The sequence below is a fragment of the Betta splendens genome, chromosome 2, assembly GCF_900634795.4.
Source record: "Betta splendens chromosome 2, fBetSpl5.4, whole genome shotgun sequence".
In the NCBI taxonomy this organism is placed as follows: Eukaryota; Metazoa; Chordata; class Actinopteri; order Anabantiformes; family Osphronemidae; genus Betta; species Betta splendens.
In genome coordinates this window covers 3,522,859-3,540,171 of record NC_040882.2, presented here as the reverse complement: position 1 = coordinate 3,540,171, position 17,313 = coordinate 3,522,859, and the positions used below count along the sequence as shown (strand labels likewise).

General features: G+C 44.8%; 1 protein-coding gene across 2 annotated transcripts in view; it reads left to right on the top strand.

Annotated features, from left to right (window-relative positions):
* Positions 1 to 17,313, top strand: part of LOC114843967 (receptor tyrosine-protein kinase erbB-4-like) — a 195,613-nt gene that overhangs the window by 97,600 nt on the left and 80,700 nt on the right. For both annotated transcript variants that reach the window (XM_029130908.3, XM_029130898.3), the window contains exon 3: positions 15,071 to 15,257. In XM_029130908.3, the coding sequence (XP_028986741.1) occupies positions 15,071 to 15,257 (187 nt within the window). The remainder of the gene's footprint in view (positions 1 to 15,070; positions 15,258 to 17,313) is intronic.

The following is a 17,313-nucleotide window of genomic DNA, read 5'->3' as shown; positions in this document are numbered from 1 at the left end:
GAAGGAATACGTCACAAGTTAACGATAGAAACACGGCAACAAAGAGATGAATGACATGGTCTCTGAGGTCTGTGCTCAGTCGACACGCAGACATAGACTCTGCTGAGTGTATCTCTAGCAAACATCAGCAGGGAAAGACAGAGGGGGAAGAGACGAGTCTTTGTCAACCAGCACTCATTCCCAATTTCTTTCCAAAAAACTAGAAAGACTAAAGAGAAACTTCTCACACTGAAGGCTTCACGATGTCCTAGAGCTGCGGTTCTGAGAGTGTGAGTGAGTCTGCAGCTCAGCTATCCTCGGAGCCATAGCGGATGTGAAGATGCATGTTTTCTGCCTCGTGTGCAAAGTTCGTATACCCTTACCAAGGCTCTGTGGGTCAGCTTCTCGCAGTTTTCTTTTCAAACACGTCCTCCAGACACACAGCAGTGTTTTGAGGTACGCTGATTTTCTAACTGTCAATCGCAAAATCTAATTTTTATTATTGACTTAGAAAATAAATCAAATCTGGCTTTGAAAGGTTTAGTTTCTTCTGATATTTGCAACTTCAACCGTGGAGAAGCAATTTGTTGTCATTTTTAAACTGAACCCACCCAAAGTTCAAGTTTTGGGGTTTTAAAAGTCTAAATAAGTCACTTTTTCCCTGGTGTCTTTGCTTTATTCACATGTCTCATTGTAAAGGAGCTCCACTGTGTCTCGTCTGTCTCCACCTGACTGCGCTGTCATTCTCCTATATGCACAACAAAAGAATAAGAGGAGGGAGAAGCTGCCAGTGTTTTCTGTCCCTGTACAGTTAAAATATGTTTGCTTTGTTTCTAAGAAAAGTCGGAGACAGAGGAGGGATGTTCTTCCTTTGCCTTATGTACAGTATATGTGGATCAGGTTACACAAACGTTGACTTCACTGAATCTCACCTACAGTATGAGTCTATGAAATGATACGTCTCCCTGTATTAAAACATCTGGAGGAGTTTTTGACATCCCTGCCATGATTTTTCATGCTATAAATCTCCAGATAACATATTTTGGACTTTTTTCAGAAAGGCACAGTAGCTGTGAGACATAATTATTATTATTCTCTGGTGGAAACTCTTTCCAGACAAGTATAAGTATCTGTTAGGGAGAACCAGTCACAAATCAGGGAAAACACTAATACACTGGCTCACATACTGAAAAGTCACTTCAGCGTCTCAGATCAGATTGTTTTCATTTGGCTCTTGTTTTTTGTGTAATTTTCCACCAATTAGTTCCACATGACAAGCATTCTCCCGAAGGCCCTTCTGTTGGGACTGAGGAGAGTCCTCCTCTCACGGCGAGAGATGCTATTTGCATGAAGAGGCCGAGCACCAGGGAGGACAAGGCCAGCGCGGAGGTCAAGGGCTCCAGTCTCTCGCTCGCTCATCCCTCTCTCCAAAGATATTTCACACTATTGTGCTTCACGCGGCGCAATGGCTCTTTGCGAAACAATGACACAACCAGCGCAGGCGATGGCTGAAACAGGGGGGCGTGACGTTAGCAACGTAACCAGCTGCGGAGCTCGTAAAAAGGCTGGGAATGACGCCTGAAAGCGGGAAGCTGTTTGTGCCCTGCGGCCACTCGGCAGCGTCGGCTGTAATTACAGCTGTTAGCACTGGGAAAATTAGCACCCTGCATGCAGCAGCCAGCTTCAGATCGCCGTGGCACCACCCCGATGGATCTCATCGCCCAGTAATTGTTGGGTAATGGAGACAACCAAGTCCAAGAGAAGGGAAGTCTAACAGTTTACTCAAATTAGGTTCCTTAAGCTGAGCATAGCTGGTGTGACACATCTTCCAGTGTGGGTTCACTCGCTGCCTCCTCTGAAGCTGAGGTCTTCAGACCAAAGAAGCTGTAAAACATTTACCTTTAACTTAAGACTTTTTCCTACTTAAAAAAATTTTAAACTAAAAATGACATTTAACCTTTTTTTTAATCTTTTTTTACATTTTTATCTGTGTCTTTCAATGATTGTTTTGCAGAACGGCAGTGAAGCGGGCCAACGTAATTATTGCAATTATTTTAATTTCAGGTTTTGTGTGCTTGTGCCCTTCACACACACTACAGTGCCATTAGCCGAGTGGTTTCATCCTGTCGGTCATACTGTAAAAAGCAGCACAGCGCCAGTGAACGTCTACAAAGTTAGTGAATAGTAGGGTCTGTAACGCATTATGTGGTCCTTCAAGGCTGAGAGAGATTTTCTAATTCACGTGCACTTTCACAAACAATTTCAGGCGATAGCGATTCCACACTAGTCAATTTGCTCTTCAGCGCGTTCCAGCAAAGCTTGTCCTTTCAAATATTAGAGCTATGTGAATCGTCTGTTATCAGTCTAGGATCTGAAGCCTTTCATAGCAAGCTGTTGTCTTCTGAGTCAATAGGTAATTACAAAAGTCTTCCTAAATCTGCTTTCTGCATTAAAAAAAATAACAGCTTTACAAATTCATTGGCGTAACCGATCCTAATTGAACTTTGCTGCCACTTTGGCTGTGGTGACTTTTGCTACTTCTAAATCTTAAACATATGGGTGATCTGCACCCTCTGGCCCAGATGCCCACCATCTGAATACTAATATAGGACGTGATAATTATAATATATTGCCTCCTTATGATCATACAGTTTGAGACTTCGCTATATTAAAACAACTCATGCAGCTGTAAAATGGCTGCTACAGACAGATGTTAAAGTTACATTTAAACCAGCATACAGTACTTGTTGTTGACAGAGTTGCCAACTTTTTATAACCCCTAAAGATAAACAAACCAAAAGTGAGAATTTGGATGTGCCACTTTTGGACTGGACTCCTGTGAGAGCTGCAGCTCCTCAGTTTGGCTGCTCGGGTGTCTGGTGCCCCCAGGGGGGCTCGGTGGTGGGGACGACCGAGGTACAGCTCTTGCTCATTACTGGGCTCCTGGTTGTCTAGCCTCCAGCGCTGGAGAGCTGTTGTTTCATAGCAGAGAGAGCTGCGGAGAGGCCAGAGAAAGGGAACAGATGCACGGACACACATACATATTCACGTGGGACAAATGAATGAACCATACATGCTACATACACGTCTGCCTAAAGCACATACAAACACACTAGGCACATAACCTGACATGCAGTCCTCTTTACCTATTCGTGTGTGTGTGTGTGTGTGTGTGTGTGTGTGTGTGTGTGTGAGCTGCATGGCTGCTTTTTGTCAGCCTGATCAAAGCAGACACGGTGCAGAGCACAGGTCTCGGAGGTGAAATTAAAGTCTTGCTGCTTCCACGCCGTGGTCGGGGCAAAGTGATTACCGTAAAATTAAAAGGTACGATCATAAAAGCGCGGCGTGACCGAACCCTCGCCATTCATCAAAGCGATCCCACGGCGCGTCTTTTGCTTATCAAATTGTAAAATATTGTCCATGACACCGGCGTAACAGGGGCGTAATTAATGCACTAAATCAATTCCGAGTCACTCCGCGCAGGGCGGCCCTGCTGGGACGCCGTCATTATCGCAAATTATGGCGGCAGATGCACGGGGGCCGAGAGCGATGGCTGTTGTCTGCGACCGATCCTCTACATCCGCCCCCCCTCCTCCCTCTGAGTCGACCAGAGTCAAACTGTGTCAAACATTTCTCCTCATTCACACCTTTGCCATCTCATTACCAGCTGCAAATAGCTTTATTAGCGAGCGCTGTTTTGAGTCTGGCGTCCTGAGATTGTCCTGTGGCTGTCGCTTACACGTGCACCTCCATTTCGTGATCCTCAGAGGTAAATTGAAGCGAGATATGTGTAATAATCAGACTTCTCTTCTTCCTGTTATTGTAGATGAATGATAATGAATGCTCAGAAGCTCAAAACACTGTCTATTAAAATGCATCAGTTTTTATCGCTCTATGGAGGTTATTAACTCCCACACAGCTGAAAGCCAACCGGGTGCAATTGTGAAAGTTCAAATCTTAGCATAAACCAGAACTCAGTTTTGTATAACACAATATGTGGCATTTCTTCAAGAAACAACAATAGACATGACATCCATTACTCCTGCCACCCCAGCAACTTGTGCATGGTTTGTGGTTGTTGGGTTGGGTTGGCGATATAAACTGTAAACCAAATGAACTTGATGTTCTCCTCATCAGTTAAGGCTGCAAATCGTTAGATTCATCATTAAATCCTGTTACAAGGAGACCTTGTTTTTTTCTTGTCCGTTGAGGGAACTCAAAGGGAAACTGTGTGAGTAGCAGCATCGGCCTCATGTTTCTGCAGGCAGAGTCAAGCTAGGCCAGACAATAAGCGCCCTCACACACACAAATAAATAATGGAGCCTCTCGCCCCAGTCTTGTCTTGCACGGCTTCGCGTGAACACTGTGAAACCTTCAGATCTTAGCCGCGAACGTACGAAGCTTTGCGTCGCGAGAACAGTCCACGAGACTGAACAATTTGGATTCTGGCTGCGCTTGGCGGAGGCTTGTGTAACAGTGCTCTGAGATCATATGCCTTTTTGAAGGGAGCGCATCATCTCTGCAGGATACATTATGTATGCATATTGCATTTTAATGGCATTTCCTAAAGATTTCGTGACTCACAATGATTTATATGATCTTCCGAACAGTGATTTCAAAAGAAGTGGAACTCTGTGGAGCCTCGCTGTTGATTAAAGCCGCGTGTTTGCATGCAAACTCTGATTCCCACATTGCTGTGTATGCATTCAAGGTCTCATAGACACAAGATGGTAGAAAAGAAGAGCAACACAATTTTAGTTTTCTAGTTTGATGTGATTTTGATTTGATACAGTACCTTCAATATCAGTTCTTTTCTAATATTAGTTTTCCTAAAAAAGAATAAATCTATAGCCTGGAACCACATCAGAATAACAAAAGTACACATTTTGCAGCAATACTACATCTGTCACAAAGTACTACAAATAGTTGAGGCCAGCTCACCTTGAGCTCAGGCCAGACCGATAAACAGAGGAAGGACCCAATTTCACAACCATGAAAGTAACAGAAATGAGAAAGAAATGATTTACTGTAATTTTTTGTCTTTCCTATTGTTTTTTTTTAAATTACAGTCATTGAGTTGGCAATAAATGGCAAGTTCTGCATCACATACAGTTCGTTGCTGCTTAGATTGTCATCATTTACACACAACAGAGAGAAAACAATGAATAACAAACTAAAAATCACTGCTTAGCCAGAAAGCTAAGCTAAACTCACGGACAGAGGGTCACAAAGAGCTCACAGCAACATAATAGACAGATATCAAACTCAGAACCAGCTAACAGAATAACAGTTGAGAGTTGACAGGTTACTGAACACACAGACATTTGAGCAGTGGACTGTATAACAGACAAACCTAGACACAACACGGACTAGAATCACAGACAACATGCAAACGTGATCACTTGGAAGAGAGTTTCTTCAACACATCATATTGTAATGAAGACTAGATTATTCTGTTATCATCCTTAACCTGAGCTTGGTTTCCTTTTATTGCGCATGTTCATGTTAACAGGAGCAGGTCATGAATTCTTTCAACACTGTTAATCTGCTTCTTCTACTTATTACAGCTTCTTCAGTGGCTTTGCTGTGTCAAACCTGGCATCTAACCATGCTTCCTTCCATCCAGTGACACATTATCGGCGCAGATTGTTGGCATTTCTCACAAGTGGGACACATTTGCCTCCTAAACCAGGTGGCAGTTGTACGCGCACTTGAGCACTAAAGACCCCTAATGTGGGCGCTGGGACAGACCCAGCATGTTATCGCTGGTGTTGTACTCTGATACCAGGCTGATATTGTTGTCCTCCTGACTCTGCATTTATTCTGCGAGGTTCAGCTTCATAGTTTGTGGGATTTCCTCGTAGCACAGCCAACCCTTCAGTCAGATATTACAAGCACTTCTTAGCCTCAGGTTAATTTATGGGTGGGTGCGTGTAAACCGATTCTCCCAATGCCTCTCACAGCTTCCGTGGGGAAAACACTGCCGGCGTCCTGCTGCTCCTGCCGCACCGAGCAAAGGGAACAGATTGCGTTCTTCGGTGACATTTACAGCGCGTATGTGTGATCGCGACGTCTGAGCACGTCTGGGTTTGTGTCTTAGGATGTTACTGTGTGCCTGTATGTGTTGCTTTGAGGTGATGGAGCGTCTCTCTCTGCCCCCCCGATATTGTGAGCTTTTCTGAACTACCAGCGAGAATGAAGTTTTCTATTTTGGTTGACTGAATTCACAAAGGTTTCTTGAATTGCATCTTGGTAGTGGTGAGTTCTGTTTTACCTTAACCAGCTCAGGCAACAGGCCGTCCGCCCGGAGTTTAGATCTGCTGAGTCTTTCTTCTTTACTCTCAGTCAGTGTTTCATGGTGTTTCACTTTCACAATACAGCATAAAGCCCGGCTGTTTGTAACGGTGTTTAGAGCATCAGAAAGGACATCCAGCGTAAAAACTAAAGCCGAAAGGAGTTCCCTTACAACACATCCTAAAGACCTTGACATTAAAACACGTAAACTTGCATTTTTATCTTTTGTAAAAAATGGAAAAACTAATCTCATTATTAAGTGTCTGAAACCATGACCATGAAAAATAGCATAGGCTCGTCCAGAGATGAGTTGTTTTCCTCCAACGGGGGAAGGAGAATCATGTGCATGATCTATCCTGATACCAGGGGAAGCTTGTTCTACTTTCTTACATTGCGTTACATTTATTCACTGAGGTTTTTCAGCTTTGCTTCCTGCAGCCGGCAGCACGATACATCAGACCGAGGAGGCTGTGTTGTTGTAACTGGGATTAACCGTGTTAGAGCATGTGGCGACATTGATTTATGTTGCCAACGCATCCTCTGTGCAAGCACATGAATGTATAGCATGTATGTCTATCAGCAGGCGCACCAATCAGGCCATCCATCTCTGATTAGGGCACTTTGAATCCATCCTGATGAAGTAGTTTAGTTCTCAAATGTGACGTGCTTCACAAATGCTGATGATCCAGCTGTTAACTTGATCCACTGGGACTAAGTGGGTTGACAAACGCACACACACACACGCACACATCAGGTACGGGTACAGAGTTTATATCAGATGTGACGGCGTAATCAGCCCCACATCTGCCTGGTTACCTGGCCTGGAAATCGTAGTTTTTCAAGATGCATAGAGTTTCTGTTTTGTCATGAGGTCCCTCTACGATGTGAAACCAAATATGATTTATGCTTTCAATAGCTCCTCGTAACACTGTCACCGCCTGTAACTTCTATTTTACTCTCACCTGCTTCCACATTAGTAATTCATGCATTTTCTGTCTGTACCAATGGCATAAATTGATTACCTATGGAAGGCGTTGCAGTGTCCACCTATGGCTGGCTACCACGGCACCAGGCCCACTCATCAATCAAGTCTGAAGGCCCGTTAAGCGCCTTTTCTTCCCCAAAGGAGTGAACTGACGTGTGGCCTCGGAGGCCACTCGACTCCCCGGACTCATGGGGCCCACCCGTGCAGTGCGTGGCACGCCAAACCTTAGGGGAGTCCTCCAGCTCTTAAAAACTTTTTTTCTCCTCCAGCCGAGATGACCATGAATAATGAGCGGCTTAGATATGAGATACAGGAGCTAGGTGCTATAGGAGATAACATGCTCACTTTCCCCTCCATCGCCACTGTCAAGCGAGCAGCCTGTGGCTGACGTGCACTAGCTTTGTCACATAACCACATTATGTAGGGTCCCCGAAGGCTACAGCATAATGCGATACGCCATGCGCCTGTTGCCGGGTGGCTACGACTGCCTCCCCTCATGAGTTATGTATTAGTGTTTCCACTGTGGCTTAAGACACAGATACTGTACCGCACTGTCACTGCTCTAGCTGTGGCTGCTAATACGCTGCAAACGTCGCCCCTTTGGTAATTTTAATTTAGGAGACAGGGTCTTTGCCGTAAATGTGACTTGACAACACGGACGACGCTCATGAAATGGGCTTATATGAGATTGTCAGGCTGCCTCATGCAATAAACGTCAACGTCGAAAGCCAGTAGCGCAGCTGCTGCTGAAGACACAACCCTGGATATAACACACATACACACACACACGTGCACGCGCGCACACCAAAGTCATTACATAGTGGTGCACCACTTTCTTTAAAGTCCGGCAGCACCTGGCAGAAAGAAAAAAAAAAGCTTTTATAGACGTTATTGCATTACTAAATCAATATTTTTAAATTAAGTTTACATTTTTAATTAGTGCAGGAAATTGCACCTAGAAGGTTCATTTCCACACTGTTGCACCGGTTGTCTCTGTCAGATCTATATGCATAGTGATGGGAAAGTTAGAAAATCAGGATTCAAAGTAGTAAGAAGCTAAATGAGTAAAAACGTCTGGAAAAAGCGTGTTTTTTAATTAACTTCCTGGCATTTGATCACCGTTACAGTACAGCTTGATTCCGGACACCGCGTGAGAACAGATACTCTCTCGCGCCAAACCTGTCCAATTACAGCCTTTTGATTGAGCAAGACATCGACTTTCTTTTTCCCCAAAGTGCCGATGGAGGAGCTAAAACACCTTAAAGGGAGGGGATTTGGAGCCGCTCTGCACCACCGACATGAAAAGTGGTGTGTGGGTTCAAAAAACGCTCACCTCGCCGTGTTTGATGTGCTCTCCATTTGAAGTGAGCAAAAGGCCCCACCCTCGCTCCACCTGCAGACTCTTCATCTCGCCGGAGTACCTCAGGGTACTATCAACAAACTCGAGATGTGTCCTTTATAAAAATCTCCCGCACCTTGCGCAAATACCTGCGCTGAATGACTTAGTCATTTTCACGGTGACATTTCACGCGGCTGGATTTTCATTTATTTCAAAGTCAATGGCCCTCCTCTCAAAGGCCTTGATTTCTTAAACAGGATTTCTCAAAATCTTGAATGTCATGCCCGAGTGCTCTCAGCATACTTAGCAGCCAAACAGTCGCACGAGGTGAAGGAGTGCACGCTTCTCCTACAGAGCTCATTGAAGCGAATTGGTAAACAGGTCCCTGCCCGCCCATTGACTTTGGCGTCGCATGGAGGATTGAGCCGGTGCTCCGCTCGGATCAAACTGTCGAGAGTCAGTAGTCCTGCTGCTGACATGCGTGGCTGCACTCTCCTTGACTCGCTGGCAGAGTGCTCTATATGTATGGAAATGAACCGTAATCACCATAATATGTGTCCCGTCTCTTGTCGTTCATAATGGCGCCATTACTTGGTGTCGTACGTTTCCCCGCTTCTCCTGTCTCTCCATCTCTCCCTTCCCACCTCCACCTGTGCCCCACAACCCTTTCGTCTTTCCCTCGTCCTCCTTCCTCTCGTGCCATCTACCTCATTTACACTCTCACTCATCCAGGTGACAGGAACAGGTGCACTATTAATTATGCTTTAAAATTTATCTCTTCCGTGCTCCGTTGGATGCCTGCAGAAGTTTGGCTTCACAGCACCTTCCCACCATCACTAAACCCTTCTTTGTTCTCCTACGGCCTCATTTGTAGAAAACCAGAGAGCTGCTCCAATTGTATTTTAGCAGTTTAATTGTCTATCAAGATCTGGAACTGCCTTCACATGATCATGTTTTGCTACCTGCCAAATTGTGATTTTGTGCCGCTCTTGTTTTGTACCCTATAAAAATTGAATTACTCTGTTATCTCACAGAATCAAACATTGTTTTCGCATAAGCAGGACTTGCCTATCTCATTATTTTGTGATAATGAAGCCGTGGTTTCGCAAAGCTCCAGCTGCTTCGCGCAGCTGATGTTATTTAAGTCTTCCCAAATCAGCTTAGCCTGATAAAAGCAGCACTGTCATAGAGACCCGATGGGTTTATTATACCTTTAAAATAAAAAGAGAATAATTAAAATAAGCCAGTTTGGCTGCAGCTATAGTTCAAGTTGAATAATGATGTGTGAGTGACCTGCAAAGATTTTTAGAGGTTCAGGTTCTGATAGTGATTATCACTGAAAAGTCTGTGGACGCTGTAAGACTGTCTACACCAAAACCGATGACATTGTCTTAACTGGTGTTTTCATGCTCTCTAACTCTATCTGATCTGATGACGTGTAAGCCACAGTGGATTTAGAGGGAGACTTACAACATCAATAGTTCTAGTCGCTAGGAGCTGGTAGTTAAGGCACAGCTGAGCATTTATTTGACTTACCTGGGTGCTGAGTTGAGAATGGAACCATCCTACAGTATGATGGTGGGTTGCCTGACAAGACAATTCTACAGTATGTGTAATTCTATACAATCAGACTTATATCTAGTCTTTTTATGATCTCTGCTGTAATTCTTTTTACACAAATAAAAAGTTTTATAAATATGTAGATTCGTCCAAGATCCATAGTTATATTTTAGGATAGTTAATAAAACCTAAATATGTATCTTTTAGTTTCCATCAGTGCTTATACAGCAGCGTATTTTTTGGATCGTGCTCATGTTTAACCTCTAACACATTTCATTTAAATAACTTTGAAGGCAACAAAAACCAAAGGCTAACGATTGAATATGCATCACAAAAAGCAAAGCATCGGTGCAAAGTCCAAAAACACTCATGTAGATGCATGCAGCAGAGGTTTGATTTCCATCTCCCCAGCTGTCCACAATATGAGGATGGTAGAGGAAGGTTGACCCTTGGGCTGAGTTTCTAATCTCTTCAGCACAGAGGACGTTAAAAATTGGTGCTGTTAACTAAGATGCTATCACTTACTGCACAACTATAAATGATTGTGTAATAACTTAAGCAACAGATCAGAGTTGTTATTCATCACTGAATGACATCTGTAAAACCTTGACTGCATTTGCAAAATGTAGACATGTGGAAATGTTTAAAGAAAACCTTTATCCTCCTAATGTCTTCAGCGCAGTGGTTCTTCTGAACCTGCTGTAAAGCCTACAGGCAGTTCTCTTAAAGACTGAAACCAGAAAAAAATGTGCATGCAAATCTGTTGGCTGGTGTTGGTGAGGTTTGGTTAGTATCTCCACAGTATGTTAGAAGAATAAGCGATTGTAAACATCCATGCGATGACCGTAACCTGCTGTGCACTTTTCCTGTTAGGGGCTGTTAGAATGGCAGGTTGCTTTATTGATTCACAGCTCATCCAGCATTCACTCAGCATTCAGCTCTTATGATTCTACTCTGTTTTGGCCAACTGTTGCCGAGTTACGACACAAGACTGTCGAGCGCCAGCGAAGCGGTTCTCGATTCATTAGCTGATAAAATTGTTAAGTTTGCAAAACAATTGTTTAGTTCATTTGAATACTGGCTTGAATACAAATGCAAAATGAGCCAAGTTCCAGCTACTGGAGCGTAGTAGCTGAGAGACGCTAGAAAAGCTTCCACGTGTCTGGATGACATACGGTAAAAGGTGTTTTAGCGAAGCAACTAAGCCTCAGTAAACCTAAAGATGGAAGGTAACCTGAAAAGGATGCAGTTGGACTGAACACTCCACACTAGGCCACTAATTGCCTGGGTTTAATGGAGAAAAGTGGTAGAGGTAATATTAAACTTTGCAGTGCATCAGGGGAAGTTGACCCGCTTCAACTCAGCCTTGTGATGCTTTTCCTAGTGGCAGTGTTGTTTGTGTACGCGTGGGCGAGAGGGGAGGGTTAACGGAATATACATTATATGCGCACGCGCTTCTGTGTGTGCGAAGAAAAAGGGTAAAATTCGGCACCAAACCCTCTTTTGTGGCTCTCACAACAGACAAACACTCTGATCCATCAGAGTCGAGCCAGAATCAAAAGATGCTGCTGAAATGGTAACTAAAATAATGACCTGGACTGGCGCCAGACTGTGTAAAGATTTTAGCACTTTCTTTTTCATTATTGAGACACTAATGACTCACAGTCACCAGCTAAGGGACATTTTAGAGGAGGACGAAGTGTGTGTGTGTGTGTGTGCGTGTGTGTGTGTGTGTGTGTGCGTGCGTGTGTGTGTGGCTGTGCACGCGAGCAATCGAGGGTTCGCCTCCCAAATTAGCCTTCCCACTCACCTTGTTAAGCTTGTATTATTTTTAAGAAACTGTAGAGGAAACACAAGTTTGTCTGCCCACTATTCCCCTTGTTAAGTGGAGCACATCGCCCACGAGGCAGCGGCGGCGTCATTCAGCTTCTGTGGTTGCGTTTTCTGAAACAGAGGGCAGTTGATGCAGCGGGAGGGGAAGTGCAGGTGCTTGTGTTTACTTCCCTCCGGACCTCCCTCCTCCCTCTGTCTTCCCGCTTCCTCCCTCCTCCGGCACAAGAAGGAATGCAGATAAATATTGATCAAAAGAAAGAATTATGGCAGTACAAGGAAATTAAATACTGTTAAAGCGTAGGAAAAAAACTGTGAAAAGGCAGAGTAATCCTATAATTTAATTAGGTGAATTACAGCAAAAAGACCCTTTCTGAGTCTGTGTTTTTTTTTCGTTTTCTGCTCGCTCTCCCCCTCTTTGCTCTCCCATGCTCCCGCTGGAAGGCTTTCCTGCGGTTGCTAAGCAACAGGGAAACAGTTTTCTTTGGTTTTTACCAGCGGGTCCCGGAGGCTGGCAGGGAGAAGTGGGCACAGTGGAAGCACTGTGGAGCGGGCCAGCAGCCGCGTGTGCGCCTACAGCTGGGTCGCGTTGCAGAGCAGCCCTCCCCGGCTCCCCCGGCCACAGCGCCCCCGGCGGGCACCCGGGGGCGCTGCAGACGGCGGAGCTCAGGATCGCGGGGTGAGCTCGCGATGGCGCCCCGGCCCCCGGCGGCGCACGCGAGGTCGCGGCGGGGTCAGAGTGATGAAATGACACGACTTCCAAAACAAGGGGCCGGATCAACAAGACCCCTGGAGAAGAAAGGCTTTTCGCTGCGCTCTTGTTGTTGGAGGCTGAGTCACAAGTTGCACAGAGTTGCACAACTTGCAAACTCACTAACAAACACTAAAAAAAAGAACATTTACAAAACATATTTGACAGAATATGATTTCGCCAAGGGGTTTTTGACAGGCTGTGGAGCACCTCACAATAGAAATCCTTCTCGCAATAAGTATGCTAATCAAAGCCTCCGCTGAAATGGATTCTACTGCTCTTTTATTATGTTGTTCTTTCTCTCTTCAGGTGATTGACACATTGTAATCTCGCTAATAAGCACCCCCACTCTCTGTTTCCTTCCTATTGTGTTAGCGCTACAATAGGCCAAGTTGGCAGGTGTGCGCAGTGTTTGCTGGCTGCTCAGCATAGAAGCTAATCTGCTATTATCCCAAAAATGCAGGCGCTCCGTGTGCGGTGTCCTGACTGTCAGTCTCTCCACCGATGTCCCCCAGGGGTCAGCGGCCAATCAAACCTCGCATTACTCATTTCCTTGCCGTTCTCCCGACCAATCATCCTCATCATTACTGGCCTGTCTGTGCTCATTAGGGCGCGTCTGTAGTCGCCGGCCGCCTCAGAAACTTTTCCTGTCACGGCTTGTCACTGGACGTTTGAAGCGCCCTTAAATGAGCAGTTAGTGTTTAATGAGGGTTTTTCAGGGGGCGTGAAGCCGTGGCCGCGTTGCTCTGCGCGGCCCTTGTCCTGCAGATGACGTTTGAATTTGAATCAATGACATACTTTTCATAAAGTTGATCTTCACTATGACTCATAAGGGTTTATCTTGTAAGTTCCCCCAACTCTGACTTGCAGGTGTTTACCGTAGGTTTAAAAGTGCAGTTTGATTAATGAAAGATAAACAAAAACTCACAACTGAATAGATTCCTGGACTTCTGCTGCAGCAGCGCCTTTGATGTTGAACCATGCAAGACAATCTGCTTTTAAACGTAGCATCCTACAGTAATTAGACTTGTCATTGTTGGTTGGCATTCGCCAGCTGTTGTGTGTGTGTATGTGTGTGCATTTAGGTTTCTGTCTGAGCTTTTGTTGCCGTTTCAATGACTCGCATGAATATTGTATGATCACAGAGACGGAGTTGTCGCAACAAAAGTTGGCTCTTTGGGAAGACTCACGCATCCGCGCACACGTATACAGTACATCGCAGCCAAATGAAGGTATCCGCTAATGAGGCTGTATACGCAAAGACGCGATCGACTGCTGCACTGACTGATGGGCCTGTCATCTAAAAGGAGAGTCTCGTCATAGCTTAGCGCAGGATGTCACCTTGAACTGTGATGTTTCCAGGTGTTTTTGTTCATTTGACTTGAGCTGACCCACCCCTTTTTGGGAAAACTACAACAAACCTTTTAATCTTTTTCAAGCACTCACCTTAGCCTCATCAGTGGCGGTTTGCCACTGAATTAATCTGCCTCATCAACAGCATAACACTGAGGAAATTACTGTAGAGGGATTTTTTAGTGACTTTTAAGAAGGTCAATTTATGCACTGTGAAACAATTAGTTAAAGTCTGCCACGCTGTATTTATGTAGGTCCATCTCAGGCAATCAGCCGAGGCCTTATACTGTAACTAGAGTCAACGCCAAATGATCTTTTTTTTGTTCTCATGGTGTGTTGCCTTCAACTCATAAAGAGAATCAAATATAAGTCATTGCGTTATTGTTCCCTTCATGGATGTCATATTTACCAGTACAGCTTTAAGCCACTCTAATCAGAGGATGGAACGCAATCAATCTGTAATTGAGCTGACATTTTAATCATTTCGGACCGCGTGTCCAAATTCTTCACAAGCTTGACATTTGAAAGTGCAAATAGCACGCATTGACCGTGTTATAACACGAGAAATGTGTTCTTGCCTTGTGGCAAAAAGAAATATTCAATGTTTTGGCAAAGTAAAAGTAATAGGATGTGAAAAGAGCTTTTAAATCTCAACAACCCTTCACCTCACTGACTGAAATCACATGAAAACTGATTTCTTGAAGATGTTTCTTATTACATTTTCCCATCCTTAAAGGCCTGATCCCACGGTGACTTCATGCTTTTATTTTTCCCATATTCCTTCTTCCCATGGCACTAAAGCTAAAACTAAAGGCCCAGCTGCATTACATGTTCAAACATTCTTGTTTTATTGTTGATATATTTAATATGGATTTATTCTCCTTCTGGTTTAACACAAGCACAAAAGCATCCTTCAGCATTTGCACTGTGATCAGGGGTGAATATTAAATAGTTTCCTCTTTTCCTCTTTTTTTCTCAGTCTATCCGAGAAGTGACCGGCTATGTGCTGGTGGCGCTAAACCAGTTTGACTACCTGCCGCTGGAGAACCTGCGAATCATCCGAGGCACCAAGCTGTACGAAGGCCGCTACGGCTTGGCCATATTCCTCAACTACAGACGGGAGGGTTACTACGGCATGAGGCAACTGGGCCTTCGCAACCTCACAGGTAAGAGTGTGTGTTTGTGTAGGGGGGGGTCGATGACGATCTGGCAGACACCAGACACCAGACAACGAGTCACTTTTCTCTTTCATTTTTCCCACACCTACACGTAAATACTTATTTTTTTAAGTTTTATGTAGATATATCACGTATTTGACCTTGGTATCAGATGAACTTTGTCATTTCAATTTCCACAGCGATGTAATGGGCCCCTTTAACTGGCTGAAGTCATATCTACGCTCACTGCTTCGTTGCACTCCCCAAGTCTGACATGCCGTCCCCTCGCGCTGAGCCGCGATGGCAGTCAGCCTTTTGCATCTGAAAGGTTAACTTCTTGTAACACTTCGGAAGTCAGGTGTTGCCTTTTTTCCCTTCGCCTCGGCGGCAGCATTACCATCGCTCCAGGAGAGAAACACAAGCTGTTGAAAGAGAAGTGCTGGTTGATGGACAACTGTCACGTACAATCTGACGAGAGGCGCCAGAGCTCAGTCGGAGGGTCGCTCTGTCTTTGCTTAGCAGCGTTAAGGCGCCATGTGATGCCTCTCTGTGTAGAGCGACTGGAATGGAGGTAAACAGGGAGAGGCTACATGTAGCGCACGGGAACGAGGTCAAAAAGTAGAGTGAGCCAAGAAATTAAGTTTGAAACGGTACAAGGCCGTATTAGAGTGTCTGGACCTCCAGCTTGCTCATTTGGAACCAAATCAACAGTACCATGAGACAAGGTTGTTAGAGCGGGAGCCTGCACCTACAGTAGATGTTATTTTCCTAAGCTTTCATCTTTTGTCAGATTTGGGAGGAAATTTACAGGATTTTCCTGAGCAGTAAAAAAAATAATGTTCTTCCAGCAGAAATGGAGCATGAGCCCACAGCCAATGGGAAGATTCATGTCCAACACGTATGTCCTCAAAAGAACAGCCAAAGAACAAATGAAGTGAACAAATGCGGGAGAGGCTGCCAGTTCTCCTGGAAGTCTGTCCATCGACGACGGGTTGAAAGTAATGCGATGGTTTCAAAATGCAGAGACTGCAACATGTACTGTAGCATTACAGACACAAACAGCGAGTAAAAAGGAAAGGTTTCAATCCCACCATGGGCCAACTATCCCAAATGCCAACACACCATGATGCCTCTCCTGCACCCACCCCTCTTTGTTGTATTTTGCCCGAGGCTTCTTCTCTGGCATCGATCCTCCTGCTTCACACTGCTCTCCTGTGGGCATTGCAATTTATCCCACATCCATCCCCGCTTCCCTTCTTCGGGCAATTATGTGTCAGATGTTTCACATAGGAACCAAATTAATTTCAGCGTAAAACACAAGTTATGGGCCTCCCTCTGCAGGCGGCACAGAATGGAACGGAGCGGACGCGGAACCACTGCGGAACCGTCGGCGTCGGGAGAAGTTGGACAGCAGGAATCCATCCTGGGCTCTTAGCGCCATTGACTTTGCAGTGGTGTTTTTTTTGTGATTCACGATGGGGTCTATGATCCATATTAAAGCACATGACAGATTTACAGTAATAAGCAGCATTTAATGGAGTCTGGACACCGTGATAAAGGGATTGTGAGAGTTTTAGGGGCATGCTGACACCCTGAGCCGGTAACGGAGCGAGGCACAGCCCGTTTTGACCATTCCTGTAAAGAAAGGCAGACATAAATGGGCCTTTATCCCCAAGTGACTTATGATGGGTAGCTTATGTTGCCCTTTCCTATTTGTCTTTGTGCTTTTCCTTTGTTCCCCGTCTTTTCAGCAAACCAGAGACTTGGTAATTTGAATTTAAATTGTGCTACTTTGTGTTGTTTGTTGACTTTGCCTGTTCTTCCTTGAACTAGACCCACTTAGTGTCCTGATGCTGTTTTCTAATAAGTCCAAACAACAAGAAAACTTTTAAAAAGTCCAGCAAAAAATGATCAGTGAATTTTTGAAATACTCCTTCAAAGGTGTAGGAAGCTATTTATTGCATTATTTATACCCACTATGCATAATCTATATGTACCTCTGGTTCACGGCTGTGATTCGGGTCTGTGCTGGCTCCCTGCGTGCTTTTGACAGGCACCCCCTCAC